The following is a 25,914-nucleotide window of genomic DNA, read 5'->3' on the forward strand; positions in this document are numbered from 1 at the left end:
AGTCCAACTCTGCCCCCAGCACTGATTAGCAGCTTCCTGCCAATGCACAGTGAACACAGAAAGCTGCCAATCAGTGGTGATGTGGGTGGGGTTACACAGGGTTTAAGCATTCTGAGCTCTGCTAATTTTGCAGTAGAGCAAACAGATGATTTTATCAACACTACACCAGGCCAAACCAGCAAGTGACACATGACTGGAATCAGGGTCTCTGCCCCTACAGCTCAGATTACATAGCACAAAAACTAATAACAGATTCTGAGCATTGACTGTCCTATGCTGCCGCGATCACCTGACCATTACAACAAATCACTTCAAGTGGAAAGTACAAGTTTATACGCCTCCCTATGCCAACTTGTCCATCTCCATAGATCTTAGTGAGAGGCCTCTCAATCAGCCAACCATTACCCTACTATTCACCGACTCCGAAAACCTACTAATACTTTCATATGTTTTCTGAGTATGAGATTCTCCCCGGCGGCAGGCATGGACAGGATCTGGTGGGGGACGGACTCCCCTCTGCGTTCAGACCTGCTAGGTGGCACATTGAGACCAAAGCCAAAAAGTTATTCCCCGGCCTCAGATTCAGGGACACATTGTCTCCCGGTCTCCTGGGCCGGCATCGGCTTTCCATGACGTTTGGCACAGCCCCGTAGCTTTGTCCTGGTGAGGTAGAGCTCTCCCGCTGCACCCTTTCCCCCCAAACCCTGGACATCACGAAAATAAAGAGTGGCCTGCATGAAACTATACGTGAGCCTTCATAAGAAATAAATGATATATATACTATTTTTGCTTTTCAAGCAAGATTCTTAAGAAACATTACAACTCTAATGTTCCTGGCGGTGTAAAATATTATTTCTAACCTTTCAGACGAGTCCTAGATGTAGCAGCCGGTCAGCGGCCGAGTGTCCGGCGAGTGGACAGTGCATCTCCGGAGCTGCGTGTCCTTTGTATTCATGACCAGCGGAGTGCACTGTATTCTCATAAATCAGCCCATTATTGTTTGTATATTTAAGCATGACATTTTGTATCGTTTTATATTCCGAGAGTGGACGGGCAATCCTTCATCGCATCTGAGATAAAGGTGTCCGGCGTCTCTTTTGACGGGTCCGTCGTATAATGTGTGCCGGGCAGAGCCTCACCGGGGCAGAGTGGAGCGTCCTCCGTCTGCCGGCTATCACCTGCCATCTCCAACTCGCCATCTCTTCTCTTGTTAACCCTCTCGGGCCGATGTGTTTCAATAATTACCACTGTGTATGTGTATATATATCTAATATATAATGCTCAAAGTGTGTATGTCCGGGATTGGCATCCGCACCGTCGCAGCTACAGCCACAAAATTTGGCACAGTCACACGTCTGGACCCCGAGAGCGTCCTAAGCTGTGTTGTGAGGCGAAATTTTAACCCCGCGCGTTCCAATTCACCAAACAATTTTGCCCCTATCTACATAATGGGGAAGCAGTGTGTGCGTATCAAGCCCCGCCCCTCATTATGATGTCACTATGGTTGCCATGGCGACGCTGATGTCATCATAGGTTGCAAGCCCCGCCGCTCATTATGATGTCATAATGGTTGACTATGGGATGTGCGATGGGTATATGTGCACAGGCCTATGGGATAGTGGATATGTATGATGGGTATATGGGCATGGTACTATGGGATGGAGGATATGTGATGGGTATATGGGCACGGGACTATGGGATGGAGGATAATTATAATTTGTTATAACTAACCACAGTTAGTTACTGTGCCCGGGCAGCGCCGGGCTCTTCAGCTAGTGTGTGTGTACATATATATATATATATACTGCATATATCTCCTGGTGGATGCAACCGTTTTTATTTAGCTAGCTTTTATTTTTTTAGTATATATATTTACCGTAATTCCATTGTACTATAGCTGTACTCCTTTTTATATTGTAACATATATATTCTCTATATGGACAGAAAAATTGGGAGACGTCTTAATCACTGAATTTAGGTTTTCCACCAGCTCCAATGCCCCCGGTGTATAACCACCGCCCCCCCCCCGCCATGCCGTCTTCCTTTACTGACATGTGACAGACCGGTGGTGCAGAGCTCACCGATTCCAGCGCGGTCCTGTAATAGGAGCCACCGGGGTGGTTAACAAGTCCGTCCATGACATTTCTTCCTCTTGAATCTTCCCCCATCACCTGTGACTAATATTACTGAGAAATAGAAGGTACCGCAACTTAGCCACAAAGTGGAGATCCAGTAATGTTTGAGAGCGGGGAGCCGAGTGCTAAGGAGCAGAGAAGTCAGAAATGCTCCACTTACTCCATAACTGCATAGTCCAGACCTCCTCTGGTATAACATCAGCACTAACTCTGCGCCCCCACCAGGAGCTTCGTGGCCAATCAGTTGCGTGCAGCCATACATCACCAAGCACAATGACGGCGTCGAATGGAGTGGTGTAACGCCGCCACCACTGGACTCTGGAGAGCGTTACCCCCTGACTGCTTTGTGCCCACTGTACAGTTTGGTGCAGGATAATGCTATGGGGATGTTATCAGAACTCGGCCCTTGGTCGCTTAGTTTGAGTGAAGGGAAATCTTAATTCTTGAAAACAAAACATTGTGGACTATCGTAGATTCCAGCTTTGTGGGGCAGTTTGGGGAAGACCCTTCTCTGTTCCCTATGACTGTGCCCAGTGCACAATGGCCATACAGTCATGGTTGGGGGAGACTGGTGGTAGAACATGACCGGCCGCACAGATCCCGGACCTCAACCCTATCCAACACCTTTGGGATGTACTAGACCAGAACTCAAGGCCGGCCTCTCCCCAAAATCATTCCGAAGTCACAAATGCTCTTCTGGAGAAAGGTGCAAATATTTCCACAGACCCCTTCAAAATCTTGTAGAAATCCTCCCCAGCACAACGGGAGCCGTTATATCTACAGAGGCCGACTCCATATAATGACTATGGATGTAGGATGGGCAATCAGAAAAGCTCCTGTAGGTGGGATATGGATGGGGCACATACTTTTCTCCATAATATGTTGTCCAGGATTTTTTTTTTTACATTATAGCCACAGGAAATGCTGTAAAAATAAAAACAAAACATGCCGGCCCCTATACAGGTCCCTATACATATGAGATGAAAGTCATCTCTAATGATCTCGGTCCCATACATGGAAGCCCATGTCTTCTGTACGAGGACCTCCAAATTCTCCTTTACCATATCGTGATGAGAGAAGAACTGGGTTGTTAGAATTTCAATGGCTGGTGTATTTTAGCTTTTTTTTTTTTTTCCAGGTGAGATAAACCGCTATCAGTAATGTCTGGCAGTGTCTCTTTCCACTTGCACTGTTGAAAACACATGAATGGTTAAACACAGTAGCAATCAGTGTGGTTAGGGGAGTCGGGATAGACTGCGGTTACTGTGTTTGGGGGAGTTGGGAGAGACTGCGGTTACTGTGTTTGGGGGAGTTGGGAGAGACTGCGGTTACTGTGTTTGGAGGAGTCAGGAGAGACTGCGGTTCCTGTGTTTGGGGTAGTCGCGAGAGACTGCGGCTGCTGAGTTTGGGGGAGTCGGGAGAGACTGCAGCTGATTAGTTTGGAGGATTCGGGATAGTGCGGTTACTGTGTTTGGGGGGAGTCGGGAGAGACTGCGGTTACTGTGTTTGGGGGAGTTGGGAGAGACTGCGGTCACTGTGTTTGCCGGAGTCTGGAGAGACTGTGGCTACTGTGTTTGGGGGAGTCGAGAGAGACTACGGTTACTGTGTTTGGCGGAATCTGGAGAGACTGCGGTTACTGTGTTTGGGGGAGTCCGGAGAGACTACGGTTACTGTGTTTGGCGGAATCTGGAGAGACTGCGGTTACTGTGTTTGGGGGAGTTGGGAGAGACTGCGGTTACAGTGTTTGCCGGAGTCTGGAGAGACTGTGGCTACTGCGCTTGGGGGAGTCGAGAGAGACTGCGGTTACTGTGTTTGGGGTAGTCGCGAGAGACTGCAGCTGATTAGTTTGGAGGATTCGGGATAGTGCGGTTACTGTGTTTGGGGGGAGTCGGGAGAGACTGCGGTTACTGTGTTTGGGGGAGTTGGGAGAGACTGCGGTCACTGTGTTTGCCGGAGTCTGGAGAGACTGTGGCTACTGTGTTTGGGGGAGTCGAGAGAGACTGCGGGTTACTGTGTTTGGGGTAGTCGAGAGAGACTGCGGTTACTGTGTTTTGGGGGAGTCGCGAGAGACTGCGGCTGTTGAGTCTGGGGGGAGTCGGGAGAGTGTGGTTACTGTGCTTGGAGGGAGTCTGGAGAGACTGCAGCTACTGTAATTGGGGGAGTCGAGAGAGACTGCGGCTACTATGTTTGGGTGAGTTGGGAGAGACTGCGGTTACTGTGTTTGGGGGAGTCGGGAGAGATTGCGGTAACTGTGTTTTGGGGAGTCTGGAGAGACTGCGGCTGCTGTGTTTGGGGGAGTTGGGAGAGACTGCGGCTACTGTGTTTGGGGGAGTTGGGAGAGACTGCGGTTACTGTGTTTGGGGGAGTTGGGTGAGACTGCGGCTACTGTGTTTGGGGGAGTCGGTAGAGATAGCAGGACCACAGCAGCACAGATTATTTCAGGAGAGTAACGTTCTCCTCTTGTGTAAGCTATGGTAATTGTTTCAATAATTTCACCAAATTTGTTGTTTGATGATTCTTTTGTTGAGTAGCAACATTTGTGTAAATTATTGTTACTTTTCTTTACCTACAGATGTTATTTACTCTTCGAAGCGTCCTTGAATATAACTTGGGGAAGATTAACTATGACAGTGTCCAATGTGACACCGGATGCCACAATCAGGAGCTCCGTCTCCTGCCGATATTAGCGTCTGATAAGCCCTCTGTCTCTTGTCTCTGTGTGGAGGAGCTCTCCATCTACATGTCCGTCCTAAGACAGGTTACGCCTTTGTGCGATCTTCCGTGTCACGGCGTCTATGAGACGACGCATTGTAATATTTTGGGTTTTCTTACAGAATGCAAAGCTTATTGTCCTTTGTAAGACATTTACATAAACCAAGTGTACAAAATGCCCGATCGTCCGTCTTTGTGATCGGCTTAAGAAGTTTGTTCTAATCTGTTGGATCGACTGAGATTAATTGAGTCAATGTTATAGCGATTATTATTACCGAAGCGATTGGGGCTTGTAGATATCTGTATAATATCAGTAAATCATCCTTATTAGAGGCTATCTGTATCCAGCGTTCCTTGAAGGGGGTTGTCCAGGCTTTAGATTTGACACCGGGCACCCCCCACCTATCAGCTGTTTTCAACTCTAGTGATGGTCGGATGTAAAGAATGAATGTACGGAGCCATTCACTTTTCCGACGGCAGATTTCTGATTGGACATGTTGGATTACAGCATGCTTGATCCTTTATTTTCACAGTGGAGAAATCTTTAGATCGGTCTGTCTCGGGCAGGTGCACCCGACAGGTTCATCATACTACTTTTGTGGTGGAATTTACAACAAAAATGTACACCAGAACCATTTTGCACGGCAGCTGAAAGAAGCACCGTTAATTTGACGCTTCTTGCGCCAGCGTTCCCTTCATCAAGACTCTCATACGGAATGTCAGTCTTGATGGATCAGGGCCATAGGTTTTCGCCTTAGTGGAGTAACTTCTGAGTAAGGTTAGGACAAGAATTCTCAGTATGAATACCCAATTGTTATGAGTTCATATTCTCCTTCACCTCTGATGTCTGATGAACTCCCTCTGCTGGTGAAAGGAGGTAGTGAAATTGATCTGGATGGGAAGAACCTGTCATCTGAACAGGTGGAGTGTGATTGGACATCCGGAATTTCTGAGTGGATATAAGGCAGCCGACGCCCTGCAGAGTTGCTGGTGATCCTTTCTGCTCTGAGCTCTGGCATCCAGTTTAGTTCCTGTCTACTAAAAGCTAAGTTTTTGCTCTGCTATTTTTCCATGAGATTTTGTCTGTTTACTTAGTGTTTGTGTTCAGCCTGCCCTGGTTGGGACGGGCTGAACTCCATTTTTGTCTCTGATCAGTTGATCTCTTTGCTCTGTCTTCAGTATATACCTGAGTGCTGATATAGTGATTTTGAAGTCTAGTGACTTCAGGGCCTTTTCTATCAGACGTGTTAGACATTATTTTTGGCAGGGTTTTTTGCGTGATTGCAGCCAGCATCATTTCTGTCCTTTCCTATGTAGTTATTTGGGCCCCATCATTTGCTCAGCCTGTCTTTCTGTCTGTGTTTGTGTTTTCATCTGTTTTTTACCGACAATACATGTTGGGGGCTGTCTTTTGCTTTGGGGTCTGCTCTGGGGCAGTTTAGATTTCCCCTTTCTTTCTTTAGACTTATTTAGCTCTCCGACTGTGACGAGGGGTCTAGGGCACCGTAGGAACCCCCCACGGCTACTGTTAGTTGTGGTGAATAGGATCAGGGGTCTGCAATCCGCTAGCTACCAACCTCTCCGGTTTTCTGGACTTAGCTTGTGTTTTTGTTTTTTCCTCCTCCGGTGACTCATTCATAACACCCAATATTGACGAATGAAACTGCTCCTTGTGGGAGGCATCTTGATTTTTTTTTGTTTCTATTAGGGCGTGTGCACATAACACCTTTTTCAGGTGGTTCCGCTCCAAAACCCAACTGAAAAAGCGCATCAAAAATGCTAAAAAGAAAACATGCGCTGCAATGTAAAAATGGCATGCTGTGTGCGTACGTTCAGGTTTTTTAAGCTTGCTTCATACACTTCAGGCTTCGAAAGCTGCGCAGAGATTTTAAGAAGTGACTTGACTGTTTTTCAGATGTCGGGCAGTTGACGTGCACTCGGTCGTTCTGCGTGGTGCTGGTGGAACGGGGTGCGTGACCCCTCCATCAAGGCAAGAGAAATTCACCGCACACCCTTAACTCTGGTGACGCAAACTTTGGATCACGAGCGTGCCGTCAATTTCTCTTGCCTTGACCTTTCTTCTGGCATCTTCCACTTGCAGGCCACTCACTAGTGTAGAAAAGAACGTCTCCTAAAAGGCGCATTGGGGAAAACAATGGCGTTTTCGTGAAGCATTTTCCTATGGGGCCGGTTACTAAAAAGCAGGAAAAAAAACTCCCCCCACATACTATGCCTTCTTCCGAAAAGAGACGAGCAAATTTGTTCGGGTTTGGTTCCGTATACGATCAGAATCGAATATTGTTTTTAAGATAAGATAATCCTTTAATCGTCCCACCATGGGGAAATGGGAAATTTTGCAATATTCATCGAACACATCCGAACGTCATTAGAGTCAGTGGGAGTAGACATTACCGAATATGTTCGGAACCGATCATAAGACATACATTTGGCACAAATAGTGTCCGAATATAGATCGAATATGTCAAAATCAGATTCGGGGCCAAAATCCCGAACAAATTCACTCATCTCTACTTCCGAAGACATTACTTCTAAGCAAAATTGAGGCAAGAATTCTAAGTATAACACCCCAACGTTGATAGTTGAAAGTGCTCCTCAAGGGAGGTGTCATTTTTTTTCTTTAATACTGTGCTGTCTGATGAAGCTTTCCACAGCGAAACGCACCTGAAAGACCTGCTGTTCCTTGCTACATACAGCAGTAACGTCGAAGAGCTTTACTCTCACCTGTTTATCTAGCTCTTTAAATATTCATTTTTGGGAGTCGTAATAGTGAATGTTTTCTTCTGTGTTGTCTACATTTTTATTATTATGTAGTATTTTTTTTGAGTAGCATAGATTGCGCATTTGCTGTGTATTTAATAAAAATGTATATATTATGTGTGTCTTCTTCTCCTTTCAGCTTTTACGAGATACTCGTTCTGATCGAGGACACAAGAAAAACTGTTCGGTGAAAACAGCCAGCAGGTGAGGTGTCACAGAGATCACAGGGAGTTGTTCAAAAAATGGGCCTACATACAGTGGGGAAAAAAAGTATTTAGTCAGTCAGCAATAGTGCAAGTTCCACCACTTAAAAAGATGAGAGGCGTCTGTAATTTACATCATAGGTAGACCTCAACTATGGGAGACAAACTGAGAAAAAAAAAATCCAGAAAATCACATTGTCTGTTTTTTTTTCATTTTATTTGCATATTATGGTGGAAAATAAGTATTTGGTCAGAAACAAGCAATCAAGAGTTCTGGCTCTCACAGACCTGTAACTTCTTCTTTAAGAGTCTCCTCTTTCCTCCACTCATTACCTGTAGTAATGGCACCTGTTTAAACTTGTTATCATTATAAAAAGACACCTGTGCACACACTCAAACAGTCTGACTCCAAACTCCACTATGGTGAAGACCAAAGAGCTGTCAAAGGACACCAGAAACAAAATTGTAGGCCTGCACCAGGCTGGGAAGACTGAATCTGCAATAGCCAACCAGCTTGGAGTGAAGAAATCAACTGTGGGAGCAATAATTAGAAAATGGAAGACATACAAGACCACTGATAATCTCCCTCGATCTGGTGCTCCACGCAAAATCCCACCCCGTGGGGTCAGAATGATTACAAGAACGGTGAGCAAAAATCCCAGAACCACGCGGGGGGACCTAGTGAATGAACTGCAGAGAGCTGGGACCAATGTAACAAGGCCTACCATAAGTAACACACTACGCCACCATGGACTCAGATCCTGCAGTGCCAGACGTGTCCCACTGCTTAAGCCTGTACATGTCCGGGCCCGTCTGAAGTTTGCTAGAGAGCATTTGGATGATCCAGAGGAGTTTTGGGAGAATGTCCTATGGTCTGATGAAACCAAACTGGAACTGTTTGGCAGAAACACAACTTGTCGTGTTTGGAGGAAAAAGAATACTGAGTTGCATCCATCAAACACCATACCTACTGTAAAGCATGGTGGTGGAAACATCATGCTTTGGGGCTGTTTCTCTGCAAAGGGGCCAGGACGACTGATCCGGGTACATGAAAGAATGAATGGGGCCATGTATCGTGAGATTTTGAGTGCAAACCTCCTTCCATCAGCAAGGGCATTGAAGATGAAACGTGGCTGAGTCTTTCAACATGACAATGATCCAAAGCACACCGCCAGGGCAACGAAGGAGTGGCTTCGCAAGAAGCATTTCAAGGTCCTGGAGTGGCCTAGCCAGTCTCCAGATCTCAACCCTATAGAAAAACTTTGGAGGGAGTTGAAAGTCCGTGTTGCCAAGCGAAAAGCCAAAAACATCACTGCTCTAGAGGAGATCTGCATGGAGGAATGGGCCAACATACCAACAACAGTGTGTGGCAACCTTGTGAAGACTTACAGAAAACGTTTGACCTCTGTCATTGCCAACAAAGGATATATCACAAAGTATTGAGATGAAATTTTGTTTCTGACCAAATACTTATTTTCCACCATAATATGCAAATAAAATGAAAAAAAACCAGACAATGTGATTTTCTGGATTTTTTTTTCTCAGTTTGTCTCCCATAGTTGAGGTCTACCTATGATGTAAATTACAGACGCCTCTCATCTTTTTAAGTGGTGGAACTTGCACTATTGCTGACTGACTAAATACTTTTTTTTCCCCACTGTATATCCTTGTTGAATCAGTAGCACGTCTAGCTACCTTTTTAGTCTGAGGTTTTCCCCCTTTTTTTTTAAACAATTTTAGAAACTAAAAAACCTACTGAAGACTGAATTATCTTTTGAGTTCAATTATAGCTATAGAAATCTGTGTACAGTGTGCTCCCCCTAGTGGTGACTGAAAGCAGGCAGAATTTTAGACTTGAACTGTGACTTTAATCTCATAACATTAGTGATGTAAATTTATGGTGCTTGGTTATGGCCTTACTTTCCTGTCTTATCAAAGCTCCTGCAAGTTGGAAGGAGCAGGTTTATGGCAGACACAGCCAAGACCCTAAGGTAAAGATCAAAGCGGTTCATTACGTCTTCTGCCATCTCTTTTTGCCATCTATTTAGCACTCATCGAGAATAGTGGCCGTAATAGCAGCACTGGCGATCACATGATCACCTGGTATCTGCCTGGCATAGTAGAGCTGAAGGGTCTTAGCAGACCTAGATCTATTCTGGCAGAGACTTGTATCACTGTAACAAGCTGGTTTCCCCTGTAACTTGTGCTCTTATGAATGTCCCATGTCATAGAGAAAAAAAACTAAAATTCTTAACACCTTTCCGGAGAGGGGGCATATCCCTCTCGCATTGAACATATGGGATTAATTATAGCTGGGGAAGAGATAATGTAATTATAACTGCAGAAGTGAGAGAGCGCTGACACTTCAACCTCCATTGAAGTAGAAGGCTCCTGCATTGAAAAAGGAATGACTACAGGAGATTTACTCTGAGAAAAAGACACCAAGACTGAGATTTCTTTACACAGAGGCGGGAAGTACACTTCCTCAAATCAAAGCACGGCTCCCAGACCTTTTTAGAGCCAGTGGTCAGAGGTGAATATTGAGGTTTGCATCGATCCAAAATTTATGGGAGATATATTTTCGTCGTTGTAGCGAAGGGACGTATATAGCTTATTCCCTCACATCACCGGAAGACCGGCAGAACCCTTACAACTTAGTATCATCCATTGGATAGGTATTTTCCAGGCCATGTTTCAACTCTATAGACAGGTAAAATGGCGATAAGAAACATAACAACAATACAGTTGTGCTCAAAAGTTTACATACCCCGGCAGAGTTTTTGCTTCCTTGGTTTTTTTTCAGAGAATATGAATGATAACACCAAAACTTTTTCTCCTCTCATGGTTAGTGGTTGGGTGAAGCCATTTATTGTCAAACTACTGTGTTTTCTCTTTTTAAATCGTAATGACAACCCAAAACATCCAAATGACCCTGATCAAAAGTTCACATACCCCATTTCTTAATACCGTGTATTGCCCCCTCTATCATCAATGACAGCTTGAAGTCTTTTGTGGTAGTTGTGGATGAGGTTCTTTATTTTCTCAGATGGTAAAGCTGCCCACTCTTCTTGGCAAAAAACCTCCAGTTCCTGTAATTTCCTGGGCTGTCCAGCGTGAACTGCGCGCTTGAGATCTCCCCAGAGTGGCTCAATGATATTGAGGTCAGGAGACTGAGATGGCCACTCCAGAACCTTCACTTTGTTCTGCTGTAGTCAATGACAGGTAGACTTATCATTCATATTCTCTGAAAAAAGGCCAAGAAAGCAAAGATTCTGTTGGAGTACGTAAACTTTTGAGCACAACTGTATCTACTGCCTGGGACCTCCAGGGGCGAAGATATACTGTAAGTTGGAAATCTCATTAAATTCTAAAGGACCTAGCACATCCCACAACCAGTCCCCATTTGAGCGCATGAAGAGGAGGTATGAGGTGGTAACCTTGCTCTAATAAAAAGCAGAATGTGGGTTTGGTCATTTGCCGGTCCTGAAAGGTACGGCTTGTTGTGGTTCTGTGCGTTTTCCTAAGGAGTACCTCCCCCATCAAGGCTCTGAGCCATTTCTGTGACATCAGGTTTAGTAATTCTCTTTTGTTATCCCTCTTATTTTATGTAATTGTATATACCATATTGTATTGTTTCCATTTTGTATCATATTTGTATAATTTTTGTAAACACTGCTTATCTTCCCGGATTAAAACAGTTCAACACCCGCAACACACGCAGGGATTACCTGTTTGTTAGGCAATTCCTGCATTTCTTGCGGCTGTCGTGAGACAGGCAGCCTGGGGGACTTGATCGTATTATTCGAGCACGCCAAAGTCACTCTGTTAAGACCCGAGCATGCTCAGATAACATCTTATCCCAGCACGCTCACTCATCACTATAGATTAAAGTAATTATTCTTTTTTTTCTTTTTTTTTTCCCATGGACACAACCATATGAAGTCCTTTTTTTTTTCTGTTGAGCTGTAGCTTGTGTCTTATTGATATCATTTTGAGATGTGTATGATGTTTTGATGACTTTTTATTGCTATTTTTTTTCCCCTGACAGGTGCAATGGCTGAAAAAAGGGACATTTTTGGGTTAATTAATTTTATATGTTCATAATATGGCCTTTTTCCAAATGTAGCGATAGCGAATATGTTTATTTTAATTTTATTTTTAAACTTGGAAAAGGGAGTGATTTCACGTTTTTTTTTAGTATATTTAGTTTTATTTATTTTTTTATTTAATTTAAAAAGGTTTTAAAATTGTTATCACATTGTTTTTTAGTCCGCCCAGATTTGAATAACATTAGAATAATATTTATATGCCAGAATGCCCCTTTTATTAAAGTCAGCGCGACACAGTATCCAGCTACTCCCATAAAAACAGAAATGGTTAAGCTGCCGCCGCTTTTCTGACCTTTGCCAAGGGGAGCTCGGGATCGGGCTATCGACCATAGTTTCGTTCATAATCATATTAGAAAATATGTCGAGAGATATTTGACATTCATCAAGTCGTCTTATCTGTTCAAGGTCTGATGTTTTCCGATTGAATTTTAGCAATTGCAAATCCATTGATTGCTGAAAAGCAGATTTTTTTTTACATGATAGACCCTATACTAATGGACATCGAGATTCCTTTAAATCAACATTTTCAGCACAGATGTCACATTTTTTACAAAAGCAAAAGACGATAAACTATTCATGTTTTATTCTCCGTTGTCTAGAAACTTGTGTATTATGATGACCCAATAATCAAGAATATTGGATAGTGGTTTGAACAGACTTTGCATAAATCAATAGTACAACTCAGTCTCAGTAGAAACTCCTTAATATATCTTATCAGAGAAATTTTCTGCTTTCTTCATGTTTGGGGAACTTCTCCCTTCTTTGTGAAGTGATCATCCACCCTGAAAAACTGCTGAAATCTATCAACAGACTGCCAGCTGATTGAGGGATCAGTGCTGGATTCACATAGACACCGCTCAGTACCTCTGTAGAATGCCATCCATGCTGCTTCTGAACAAACACTACATAGAAACAGGAGGGCAGGGATCACCCGTGTCTGCTGTGAAAGGGAAACTAGGCGTCTAGGTACAGACATTATTCAGCAAAGGTCTGGAAAGAACTGACTGCAAATGATGGTGGGGGGATCAATGAATATGGGGTTATATACTTTCTGCATGACGGGACGGTATTAATGCTGTTGCCCATGCAAAACTCGATCATGTCACACAGGATTTCTAAAAAATAATTGGGTGAAATTTAAAATGATCCTATGGGCAAACATTATTAAATAGATCTGATGAGGCTGGTGTACTTATTAGTGTGGAGCGTATAACCACCATAATACTGATTTGGATGGAGCCGAACCACAATTTTGGGAGGCATAGAGGTTTTGTAAGCCCCCCCCCCGTACATCTCCATAGGTTCCGTATTACGGTTCTGTACTACTCAAAGGTTGTGCGAAGTCATATCACATGCATTAACGTAAGATCGGTACCAGACCCCAGTACACAAATCCTTAAGCCTGTTTCACACTTCCGTTTTTGTGTCCGCCAAACGGATCCGTTTCCGTTTTTTTGACGGAAACTGATGCAAACGGATCCGTTTTTTTAAAAACGGATCCGTTTTTTTGACGGATCCGCGGTAACCGTAATGGAAGTCTATGGGACAAAAAAACGGATCCTGCAAAAAATGGCGGATCCGTTTTTTTACGGAAAACAACGGATTTTGACGGATTTGAAAAAACGGAAGTGTGAAACAGGCCTTATAGGTAACTTTTTTTTTTTTCTTTTACAGAAAACATTGGCATCTGAATATGCAATTGCCGTAATTTTAATTCCTAAAGAGACAATTTAATTTTTTTTTCATCTCCCTGTCATCTGCTGTTTGGGAAAGAGTCCTAATTTGCTGTAGATACATAACTATTTGTCACCGCTTCCACGTTGCCAAAAATAAATTAAACCATTAATTACGACATTTTTTGAGCAGCTGTTAATATATCGGGATCAGAAAACTGAACATTAGATTGTTGGTTAAGTGGATTTCCTATTAGGGATACGGGGGGTCCACTGACAATTAAGGGAGCGCACGTTCTGCTTCACTTTTTGTTTCCAGAGTCTTTTTTTTTTATATGTAATCTTTGGTATTTTTTTGTGATATATTTCTATTCGTTTCTGTATAGTAAGATCTGAGATTTGAATACTTTTTATAGGTTAACACGTTTCACTATTTAGAACCCCAAACAAGGACTCTTTAAAAATACTGTGCTAGTGGCGTCATTCTCACTTGAACGGTTAGGACATTTTTTGGATGGGACCCCTCGTCGACAAGATAATTGGTCTTTTCCTGCTGAGACTGTCAAAGGTCAACGGTGATATCTGGGAAAACCTGTTGGTAAGAGTCTAATTCCACTCAGTGTAGTCTCTGAGTTTGTGGGTGTAGCCTATCTGCCATGATTTTTCAGTGTACTGCAGGCACAAATAACTAGTGATTCCTTCTCTCCTGTTTCAGTATTGCACATGTTAAGAAGCAGCAGCTTGGAGGACATTATACAGCAGTACTGAGCAGTGTAGCTGTGAATTCAGCACTTGGGTTAGATAAACACTTGCTACAATGCAGCAGCATGGAGGACATTATATAGTAGTACTGAGCAGTGTAGATGTGAATCCATTTCAGGGGTGAGATAAACATTTACTAGAAAGCAACAGCATAGGTCTGTGGATCTCTACCTTTATTTTTAACTCTGCTTCCCCCGCTTCCATCCTCTCTTTCCTCTTCATAGCCTTTAATAGATAGTTGTAATCTGATCCCTCAGTGAGATGGCAGTCTGTCTTATTTGGAGCAGTGACTGATGAGTTCGGGAAGCATTGGGGAGGAGTTATATTGCTTGCGCTATTAATTCACGCAACATTTGTTCAGGTGACATTGAATATTAGTTTCTACCTCTGATTTAGCTTTATGATCAGAGACCAGGATGGGAGCCATATTCCAGAAGCTACATGGAGCTTTTCTGGATTAGGAGGGGGATGCAGCTGCAGATTACTCTGTGTTTATGAGATCGTGCTGTGAGAGGGGAAATCTCTGGCTACATGTGACCTAAAAAATCTTTGCTCTCATACAACCGCTCACGCCTGGCGCCCCATATATTTATATATTTTGCTGGTGGATTTGCAGGGCAGCGGTGGAGAATGTAATCCCTGTCCTGCTTTAATTATGACGGTTGCAATCCCCAAAAAATGTGAAGGAAAATGCAAGTTCCAGAAGTGCCTCGTATACAAGACATGGTATATACCGTATCTCCTCATCCACACCGGGCTGCGCGTCCTATTCTCTCACCGCCCTCGGCCGGGATGTTGGCCTGATGTTTCAATTCAGAATTTGGATTTGATCAGTCCCAACTTGTGCTCAATTATATTCCAGTAAATTTACATAATTCAGCAGATGTTGATATTTTAATGTTTCTGGCATTGGCGTCTTGGACAGCTGTCTGCGAGCTTGGGGAAAAAGCAAACATTTAGAGTTAAATGCTGAACATATGTTTAAATAACTAATTAGAGGGGAGAAGAAAACAATGCATTATCCTTTGTAAGGACAGCAAGCCGCCAGTGCCGAGAGATCGGGACGTTCTGCTCAACACTAACCGTTCGGGGGTCTCCGGAGAAGCAGAGCATTGTAGCAGGACAAAGACGCCAAGTGATACAGGCAGAGAGGTGTCCTGAGAGGGTACGGCACCATTTCACGCGCCACCATTACACGCGCACACGTAGCAGCGGAATTTCTCATCCGTCCGACTGCAAAAGATCAGTTCTAGGTGAGATATGGGTCCTGCAGATTAACGTTATTCTTGGTGTAATGAAAAGTTAATCAGTTTTCCAACAAGTGGTTATTGCAATCACTACTCTTCCCAGTTTTTCCTCCATGGTGTAGCGTTCGTGGCCACCCTACGCAGCACCGTGTGAATGAATGGGGGCAGCTGCCCCGAAGAGTGGTCAAAGCGCTGCGGTCCAAGGGGTATGCCCATGTCAGGAATGAAGAATTGTAATATCGCTAGGATATGCCCACCTCTGGGAACGCTACCAATCTTCACAGTTTTCCTCCACACTGTGGCACTTCCGGCCACCCAATGCGGCACGGCTCTATTGGAATGAATGGGGTAGGCTGCACAGCGGAGAAGCCAGGGCGGTGAAGGTTATTCAGCTCTGCTTCAGGCGTCTTCATTCTTAAGTGTATAGGGGTCCCAGAAGTCGGATCCTCAAATGGTCTTCTCCGAGCAAAGTGAGACAGGTTAAAGGGGTTGGACATCGAATGATTTTTCTGATTATAAGCATTATAACAACAACGTTATTGGCAGATCAGCGCCATCGTCTTCGCTTGTAAATAAAGTTTTGTAAACAAAGACTTGCAGAATCCATGTTCGTATTCGTTGGCTGCCAGACAAGGGCAGTGCAATCTTCCTAGCATTCAAGTGCCGGCATCCAGTTTTGCACTGTCCTGGTCCGACTGTCATGGAGTACCAATGTGGATCCTGGACCAGGGTTCTGCAAATCTTTAGCAGGAACAGCAGTCCGGTCCTATACACAGCGGCTGGTGGAACGTGACCATCTTCAGCCTTTATTAAAAAGCACTGGCCATGGTATTGCACAAGCCCTAGGTTCCCATGCACTGTGTTTCTCAATAGGAGCTATTGAAAAAGACGTCTCGGGTCATGTGCCCCTCCATGATCTAATGCCAATACACATGGTGGTCTAGGGTAGAAAATGGCTCGGTGCCCGTAGACCTTGTGGCTCGGTGGCCGTAGACCTTGTTGCTCGGTGCCCGGAGACCTTGTGTGGCTCGGTGCCCGGAGACCTTGTGTGGCTCGGTGCCCGGAGACCTTGTGTGGCTCCGGTGCCCGGAGACCTTGTGTGGCTCCGGTGCCCGGAGACCTTGGGGCTCGGTGCCCGGAGACCTTGTGTGGCTCGGTGCCCGGAGACCTTGTGGGGCTCGGTGCCCGGAGACCTTGTGCGACTCGGTGCCCGGAGACCTTGTGCGACTCGGTGCCCGGAGACCTTGTGTGGCTCGGTGCCTGGAGACCTTGTGTGGCTCGGTGCCCGGAGACCTTGTGTGGCTCGGTGCCCGGAGACCTTGTGTGGCTCCGGTGCCCGGAGACCTTGTGTGGCTCCGGTGACCGGAGACCTTGTGTGGCTTCGGTGCCCGGAGACTTTGTGTGGCTCTGGTGCCCGGAGACCTTGTGTGGCTGCGGTGCCCGGAGACCTTGGGGCTCGGTGCCCGGAGACCTTGGGGCTCGGTGCCCGGAGACCTTGGGGCTCGGTGCCCGGAGACCTTGTGGCTCCGGTGCCTGGAGACCTTGTGGCTCCGGTGCCTGGAGACCTTGTGGCTCAGCTTGCACCATATATCATATGATTCTTAGACAAATCCACAAATCACATGTAAAGCTCACACTAAAAAAACAACAACTTGAAAAATCCTTGGAAAAAAAAACCCTGACCTTATTACATATCTTTTATCTTTATTTGGTACAAAATTGCTAAATACGAAAGTCTAAAACTGTTACGTTTCGGTTTTTCATTATTGCCTTTTTTTTTTTTTTTTATTTATTAGTTTAGCCGGGGATTTATATTTCTTATTTCTCTGTGCCGTGTTACTTTTGCTACATTCACTCGGAGAGTCTTAATTTCTCCTAATCATTTTTATTATTATTTTTTTTTATGAAGAGTCGGGCCTCGTCACGAGTTCTGGACTAGTTTTGCTCTGCAGCATAGTGCAGATCTTCTCGGTGCGTTTCCTGGGAGGGTGCGATGCTCTGCGCCTCCGCTGGGCTGGATTCAGTAATTAATGGGCAGATTCTTGGCTCTTTGGTGGAACATTGCATGGCGCTGGCTCCAGTAACCCTCCTACCTCCCGCTGCCAGTCCGCGGCTGCTATTTTGACACTCGCAGGGCTGCTCCACTGCGGCGCAGCTGATCCCCCCCTGTCCGGGCTTATATTTTTCTTACTGACAATGAGCGTTCTTGCCAAACGCCAGGGACCATAGTCACATCTGTTTGCTTCCTGAGCCTGTCCGGCTCTGCTAGGAAAGACGTCTTGTCCAGAGGGCGCAGCTTTAACTAGGCTTAATCCTCTGAAAATTCTCTCTATCCAAATGAGTAAAGCGGGGCGACAGATTCCTGTTGTCTCCCTCTGAAAAAAAATTATTCCAGTTGACACTGTTTACTCACATCCCTGTCACCACGTCATCGTGAGCCAAGTTTCCAGGCAAGGTGGCCATTCAGAAACCGAATACGTTACTGTAGTACTTGGCCGTCTCGCCCCGGCTGGCGCTAGTGCAGAGAAAGAGACTCTTGTGCCTCGGGAACTAAGGGTTAATAGATGAAAATGCTTTATATTTCCCCGTAGCATTTATAGACACTGCTTCGTCTGAGAATTGCATAAAGAAAATCGTTAGAAAATTATCTGTTTTCATCCAAGGGATTCTCCAGTTTCGGACCAGTAATTGGCTGCAGTGCTGATGTGATGTCAGCGCTGCAGACAGTAACCGGCATCAGGAGCAGTGGTGAAGACTCAGCGCTGGACACAGGGAGGGACACAGCCGGGGGGACAGCGGTTTTCCAAAACTAGAAAGCCCGTTTTTATGTCATAGGTATTTTTACCGTGAGCCGCAGTGCAAGCTGCTACTTGTGTTCTACAATGACACATATCAGCTATATGTAGATAACACACAAATCACAATAGGTGTCACAGCTCACCTCCTCCCCACATCTTTATACAGTAGATAACACAGGATCCACCATTCACAGTAGGTGATATCACAGCTCACCTCCTCCTCCTGTACAGTGACTGATAACACCTCTATATACAGTAGATAACACAGGAGCCACCATTCACAATTAGTGATGTCACAGCTCACCTCCTCCCCCTCCTGTACAACAACTGATAACACCTCTACATAAAGGAGATCATACAGGATCCGCCATTCACAATAGATATCGCAGCTCACCTCCTCCCCGTCCTGTACAATGACTGATCACACCTCTATATACAGCAGATAATACAGTATCCACCATTCACAATACATGTCACAGCTCGCCTCCTATGGTGATCCTGGAATTCTCTATACATGTGTATCTGTAGGCACACGGCGCAGTGCCTGATACTGGAGCCTTACTGTGAATTTCATTAACCTTTATCAGCCCCAGCAGATGCAAGAGACCACCTATATCAGTGGTGGCGAACTGTGGGCACGCAATGCCAGCCCCTACTTCAGCTGGATGTGCGTCCTCGGATTCACATGTAGCTTAAGTGTATTGCAGCGAACCAACTTGCCGGGTCCGCGAACAGAAATACACGTTTCCGACCAGTCGGAGGACAGACGCTGACGGTGGCGTGCACGTGACTGGGCACGTGGCAGTGACGTCATGCACACCCGTCGCTTGGGTGCGGAAGCTTGAGTGTCTTTAGAAGAGGAGAGGAAGGAAGGTGAGTAGGATGAGGGCATATACCAGGATGAGGGGTGTACCACAAGGCTTTATTCTGGCCCCCAATGCTGCTCACCATTTTTATAAATGATCTAGATAAAGGAACTGAAGGTAAACTGATCAGATTTGCAGACAATGCAAATCTAAAGGTACTGTCACACTTAGCGATGTACCAGCGATCCCGACCAGCGATATGACGCGGTCAGGATCGCTAGTACATCGCTAAGTGGTCGCTAGTGAGCTGCCACATAGGCAGATCTCACTAGCGACATCGCTGGGGACGGGGGTCGCTACTTACCTGTCACACCAGGCGATCCTGCGTCCTCCCGCCCGGCTCCACGCGTCGCTCGTCCTCACAGCAGGAAGCGCCACAGGAAGCTGACGACGAGAAACAGTCCTGGACGTTCTCGCACGATCAGCGATAACCAGCGGGGGAGCCGGTCGTAGGTAAGTATCAGACACAGTGATATCGCTAGCAATATCGCTATAACGTCACTAGTTATAGCGATATTGCTAGCGATATCTCTTAGTGTGACGGGCCCTTAAAAGATGGCTAAGGGTCCCGTTACAAAAACGATGCACCAGCGATCCCGACAATGATACAACCTTGTCAGGATCGCTGGTGCCTCGCTACATGATCGCTGGTGAGCTGTCAAACAGGCATCGCTTACAGTTGTGGCCAAAAGTATTGACACCCCTGCAATTCTGTCAGATAATACTCAGTTTCTTCCTGAAAATGATTGCAAACACAAAGTCTTTGTTATTATTATCTTCATTTAATTTGTCTTAAATGAAAAAACACAAAAAGAATTGTCCTAAAGCCAAATTGGATATAATTCCACACCAAACATAAAAAAGAGGGTGGACAAAAGTATTGGCACTGTTCGAAAAATCATGTGATGCTTCTCTAATTTGTGTAATTAACAGCACCTGTAACTTACCTGTGGCACCTAACAGGTGTTGGCAATAACTAAATCACACTTGCAGCCAGTTGACATGGATTAAAGTTGACTCAACCTCTGTCCTGTGTCCTTGTGTGTACCACATTGAGCATGGAGAAAAGAAAGAAGACCAAAGAACTGTCTGAGGACTTGAGAAACCAAATTGTGAGGAAGCCTGAGCAATCTCAAGGCTACAAGTCCATCTCCAAAGACCTGAATGTTCCTGTGTCTACCGTGCGCAGTGTCATCAAGAAGTTTAAAGCCCATGGCACTGTGGCTAACGTCCCTAGATGTGGACGGAAAAGAAAAATTGACAAGAGATTTCAACGCAAGATTGTGCGGATGTTGGATAAAGAACCTCGACTAACATCCAAACAAGTTCAAGCTGCTCTGCAGTCCGAGGGTACAACAGTGTCAGCCCGTACTATCCGTCGGTGTCTGAATGAAAAGGGACTGTATGGTAGGAGACCCAGGAAGACCCCACTTCTTACCCCGAGACATAAAAAAGCCAGGCTGGAGTTTGCCAAAACTTACCTGAAAAAGCCTAAACCGTTTTGGAAGAATGTTCTCTGGTCAGATGAGACAAAAGTAGAGCTTATTGGGCAAAGGCATCAACATAGAGTTTACAGGAGAAAAAAAAGAGGCATTCAAAGAAAAGAACACGGTCCCTACAGTCAAACATGGCGGAGGTTCCCTGATGTTTTGGGGTTGCTTTGCTGCCTCTGGCACTGAACTGCTTGACTGTGTGCATGGCTTATGAAGTCTGAAGACTACCAACAAATTTTGCAGCATAATGTAGGGCCCAGTGTGAGAAAGCTGGGTCTCCCTCAGAGGTCATGGGTCTTCCAGCAGGACAATGACCCAAAACACACTTCAAAATGCACTAGAAAATGGTTTGAGAGAAAGCACTGGAGACTTCTAAGGTGGCCAGCAATGAGTCCAGACCTGAATCCCATAGAACACCTGTGGAGAGATCTAAAAATGGCAGTTTGGAGAAGGCACCCTTCAAATATCAGGGACCTGGAGCAGTTTGCCAAAGAATGGTCTAAAATTCCAGCAAAGCATTGTAAGAAACTCATTGATTGTTACCGGAAGCGGTTGGTCGCAGTTATTTTGGCTAAAGGTTGTGCAGCCAAGTATTAGGCTGAGGGTGCTAATACTTTTGTCTGGCCCATTTTTGGAGTTTTGTGTGAAATGATGAATGTTTTGCTTTTTGCTTCATTCTCTTTTGTGTTTTTTCATTTAAGACAAATTAAATGAAGATAATAATACCAAAGAATTTGTGTTTGCAATCATTTTCAGGAAGAAACGGAGTATTATCTGACAGAATTGCAGGGGTGTCAATACTTTTGGCCACAATTGTAGTTACCCGCTGTGTATCTTGGATACCTGCTCCCAGCGCGAGCACGCTGGTATCCAGTGTACACAGCGGGGTAACTAAGCGACGCGCGCACTTAGTTACCCGATATTTACCTTGGATACCAGCTCCCAGCATCTGCTTACAGCGCTGGGAGCTCGCTGATCGTTGCTCTCCCGCTGCCACACACAGCGATGCGTGCTGGCCAGCGGGAGACCAACGATCAAAAAATGGCCCAGGACATTAGAGCACGATCAGCGATACCCGGCAGGGGGGCCGGTCGCTGACGCATGTCACACACAGCGAGATCGCTGGCGTGATCGCTGTTGAATCACAAAATCAGTGACCTCGCTAGCGATCTCGCTGTGTGTGAAGGGGCGATAACACTAGAAAATATAAAGGATTCAGAAGGATCTAGATAAGCTTGAACTATGGGCAGCGACTAATAGAATGGTATTTAACAGGTACAAATGCAAGATTCTACATCTGGGCAAGAAAAACGAAAATTACATCTACAGAATGGGAGGAATAGAACTAAGCAACAGCATGTGTGAAAAAGACTTGGGTATACTAATAGATCACAGACTGCACATGAGTCAACAGTGTGATGCAGCAGCAAAAAAGACAAATATACTTCTAGGCTGTATTAAGAGAAGCCTAAAGTCTAGATAACGTGAAGTCATTACCCCCTCTACTTCTCCTTGGTCAGGCCTCATCTGGAATACTGTGTCTAGTTCTGGGCACAACATTTTAAAATAGATGTTGAAAGACTTAATACCTGTGTACAAATATCTGAAGGGCTGTCATAGTGTAGAGAGCTCATCCTTATTCTCATTTGCTCATGGAAATACGAGAAGCAATGGAATGAAGCTGAAAGGAGAAACAACAGTTTAGTTATTAGAAAAAACTTTTTGACAGTGAATGGTGGTCAATGAGTGGAACAGGCTGCCACGAGAGGTGGTGAGTTCTCCTTCAGTGGAAGTCTTCAAACAAAGGCTGAGTGAATCCTGCATTGCGCAGGGGGTTGGACATGATGACCCTGAGGTCCCTTCCAACTCTAACATTCTATGTGGGAGCATATGCATGGATTGGGGGAGCATATATTGGTTTGGGGGGCATTAACAAGGATTGGGTGGAGCATATACCACAAGGATGGGGTAGATGCAGAGGTGTAGCTAGGATTTTAGCTGGGGGGGGGGGGGGGCGAAAAATCTGAGTGGGCCCCTAACCAGGTAATCCTGACTACAGCTACATGGCGCACCCTAATTGTAAGTATAGGGGAACATCAGCAGATGACCGCACTGGGATTGAAAATAAATCTATATACAGAAACGAACACTGATATTACTATATGGAGAACATATAGGGGTAGACACAAGTCCTGCAGACCATATAGAGATCACAGCACTGTTATAGATGGTGACTTACAGCTGACGATCCTTCTTATGGAATCGTTCACTTTTCCCGTCTTTTCCATCTGGCCCAGACCGACGTAACGACTTCTCCAGCCAGAACTCTGCTACAGAGATTACAACAAAGACACATCTGACTTCTCACATTTCCAGCACCATCCATATATATGCCCAACCTGTGCAAACTACTCATTCTGCTGATACCGCTGCAGCCGTATGTGTCCTACAGCACCTGCCGTGTGGTACAATAACAGCTCCTCTTAACGCCTCACATAATAATGCCACCACTGTGCCCCTTACATAGTAATAATGCCATCACTGTGCCCCTTACATAGTAATAATGCCACCACTGTGCCCCTTACATAGTAATAATGCCACCACTTTGCCAAATACATAGTAATAATGCCACCACTGTGCCCCTTGCATAGTAGTAATGCCACCACTGTGCCCCTTACATAGTAATAATGCCACCACTGTGCCCCTTATATAGTAGTAATTCCACCACTGCCCATAGTAATAATGCCACCACTGTGCTCCTTACATAGTAATAATGCCCCCACTGTGCCCCTTACATAGTAATAATGCCACCACTGTCCCCTTTACATAGTAATAATGCCACCACTGTGCCCCTTACATAGTAATAATGCCACCACTGTGCCCCTTACATAGTAATAATGCCACCACTGTGCCCCTTACATGGTAGTAATGCCACCACTGTGCTCCTTACATAGTAATAATGTCACCACTGTGCCCCTTACATAGTAATAATGCCACCACTGTGCCCCTTACATGGTAGTAATGCCACCACTGTGCCACTTACATAGTGATAATGCCACCACTGTGCCCCTTACATAGTAATAATGCCACCACTGTGCCCCTTACATAGTAATAATGCCACCACTGTGCCCCTTACATAGTAATAATGCCACCACTGTGCCCCTTACATAGTAATAATGCCACCACTGTGCCCCTTACATAGTAATAATGCCACCACTGTGCCCCTTACATAGTAATAATGCCACCACTGTGCCCCTTACATAGTAATAATGCCACCACTGTGCCCCTTACATAGTAATAATGCCACCACTGTGCCCCCTACATAGTAGTAATGCCACCACTGTGCCTCTTACATAGTAGTAATGCAACCACTGTGCCCCTTGCATAGTAATAATGCCACCACTGTGCCCCTTGCATAGTAATAATGCCACCACTGTGCCCCTTGCATAGTAATAATGCCACCACTGTGCCCCTTACATAGTAATAATGCCACCAGTGTGCCCCTTACATAGTAGTAATGCCACCACTGTGCCCCTTACATAGTAATAATGCCACCACTGTGCGCCTTACATAGTAATAATGCCACCACTGTGCCCCTTACATAGTAATAATGCCACCACTGAGCCCCTTACATAGTAATAATGCCACCACTGTGCCCCTTACATAGTAATAATGCCACCACTGTGCCCCTTACATAGTAATAATGCCACCACTGTGCTCCTTACATAGTAATAATGCCGCCACTGTGCCCCTTACATAGTACAGTAATAATGTGCTCTCTAGATAGTAAAATTCCCCCCTAAAAAATATGAATGCCCTGTGCTAGTGCCCTCCACATTTTGTCCCTAAAAAGTAATAATACCCCATATGCAGCTTTGTTGGTCATAATACTCAGAGCCCCTATAACAATAATTCTTAAGTGCCCACTTAACATTTACTGAAAGGGCACTGAGACTATGAATTCTTTACTGAAAGGGCACTGAGACTATGAATTCTTTATTGAAAGGGCACTGAGACTATATGCATTCTTTACTGAAAGGGCACTGAGACTATGAATTCTTTACTGAAAGAGCACTGAGACTATATGCATTCTTTACTGAAAGGGCACTGAGACTATGAATTCTTTACTGAAAGGGCACTGAGACTATATGCATTCTTTACTGAAAGGGCACTGAGACTTTGGATTCTTTACTGAAAGGGCACTGAGACTATGAATTCTTTACTGAAAGGGCACTGAGACTATGAATTCTTTACTGAAAGGGCACTGAGACTATGAATTCTTTACTGATAGGGCACTGAGACTATGAATTCTTTACTGAAAGGGCACTGAGACTATGAATTCTTTACTGAAAGGGCACTGAGACTTTGGATTCTTTACTGAAAGGGCACTGAGACTATGAATTCTTTACTGAAAGAGCACTGAGACTATATGCATTCTTTACTGAAAGGGCACTGAGACTATGAATTCTTTACCGATAGGGCACTGAGACTATGAATTCTTTACTGATAGGGCACTGAGACTATGAATTCTTTACTGAAAGAGCACTGAGACTATATGCATTCTTTACTGAAAGGGCACTGAGACTATGAATTCTTTACTGATAGGGCACTGAGACTATGAATTCTTTACTGATAGTGCACAGAGACTATGAATTCTTTACTGATAGGGCACAGAGACTATGAATTCTTTACTGATAGGGCACAGAGACTATGAATTCTTTACTGATAGGGCACTGAGACTATGAATTCTTTACTGATAGGGCACTGAGACTATGAATTCTTTACTGAAAGAGCACTGAGACTATATGCATTCTTTACTGAAAGGGCACTGAGACTATGAATTCTTTACTGATAGGGCACTGAGACTATGAATTCTTTACTGATAGGGCACTGAGACTATGAATTCTTTACTGATAGGGCACTGAGACTATGAATTCTTTACTGATAGGGCACTGAGACTATGAATTCTTTACTGATAGTCTCAGTGCTCTTTCAGTAACGAAACCATAGTTTCACTGCTCTTACAGTAAATAATCACCATCTGTGATTATGATTGAACCTTCTTTCCTTGGGACCTTAGATTTGTTAGCACTGTATAATGCTTAATTTCACCTCTGGGGGTTGCTGCAAGGAAATGA

The 25,914-nt window shown here is 44.8% G+C and overlaps 1 protein-coding gene across 3 annotated transcripts in view; it reads left to right on the forward strand.

Moving 5' to 3' along the window:
• GPATCH2 (G-patch domain containing 2) overlaps nucleotides 1-25,914 on the forward strand; it is a 157,565-nt gene that overhangs the window by 88,725 nt on the left and 42,926 nt on the right. For all 3 annotated transcript variants that reach the window (XM_073553340.1, XM_073553342.1, XM_073553341.1), the window contains exon 8: nucleotides 7,765-7,829. In XM_073553340.1, coding sequence (XP_073409441.1) covers nucleotides 7,765-7,829 — 65 coding nt within the window. The remainder of the gene's footprint in view (nucleotides 1-7,764; nucleotides 7,830-25,914) is intronic.

This window comes from Dendrobates tinctorius, unplaced genomic scaffold (genome assembly GCF_039654945.1).
Source record: "Dendrobates tinctorius isolate UK_male_01 unplaced genomic scaffold, ASM3965494v1 ptg000201l, whole genome shotgun sequence".
Taxonomy (NCBI): domain Eukaryota; kingdom Metazoa; phylum Chordata; class Amphibia; order Anura; family Dendrobatidae; genus Dendrobates; species Dendrobates tinctorius.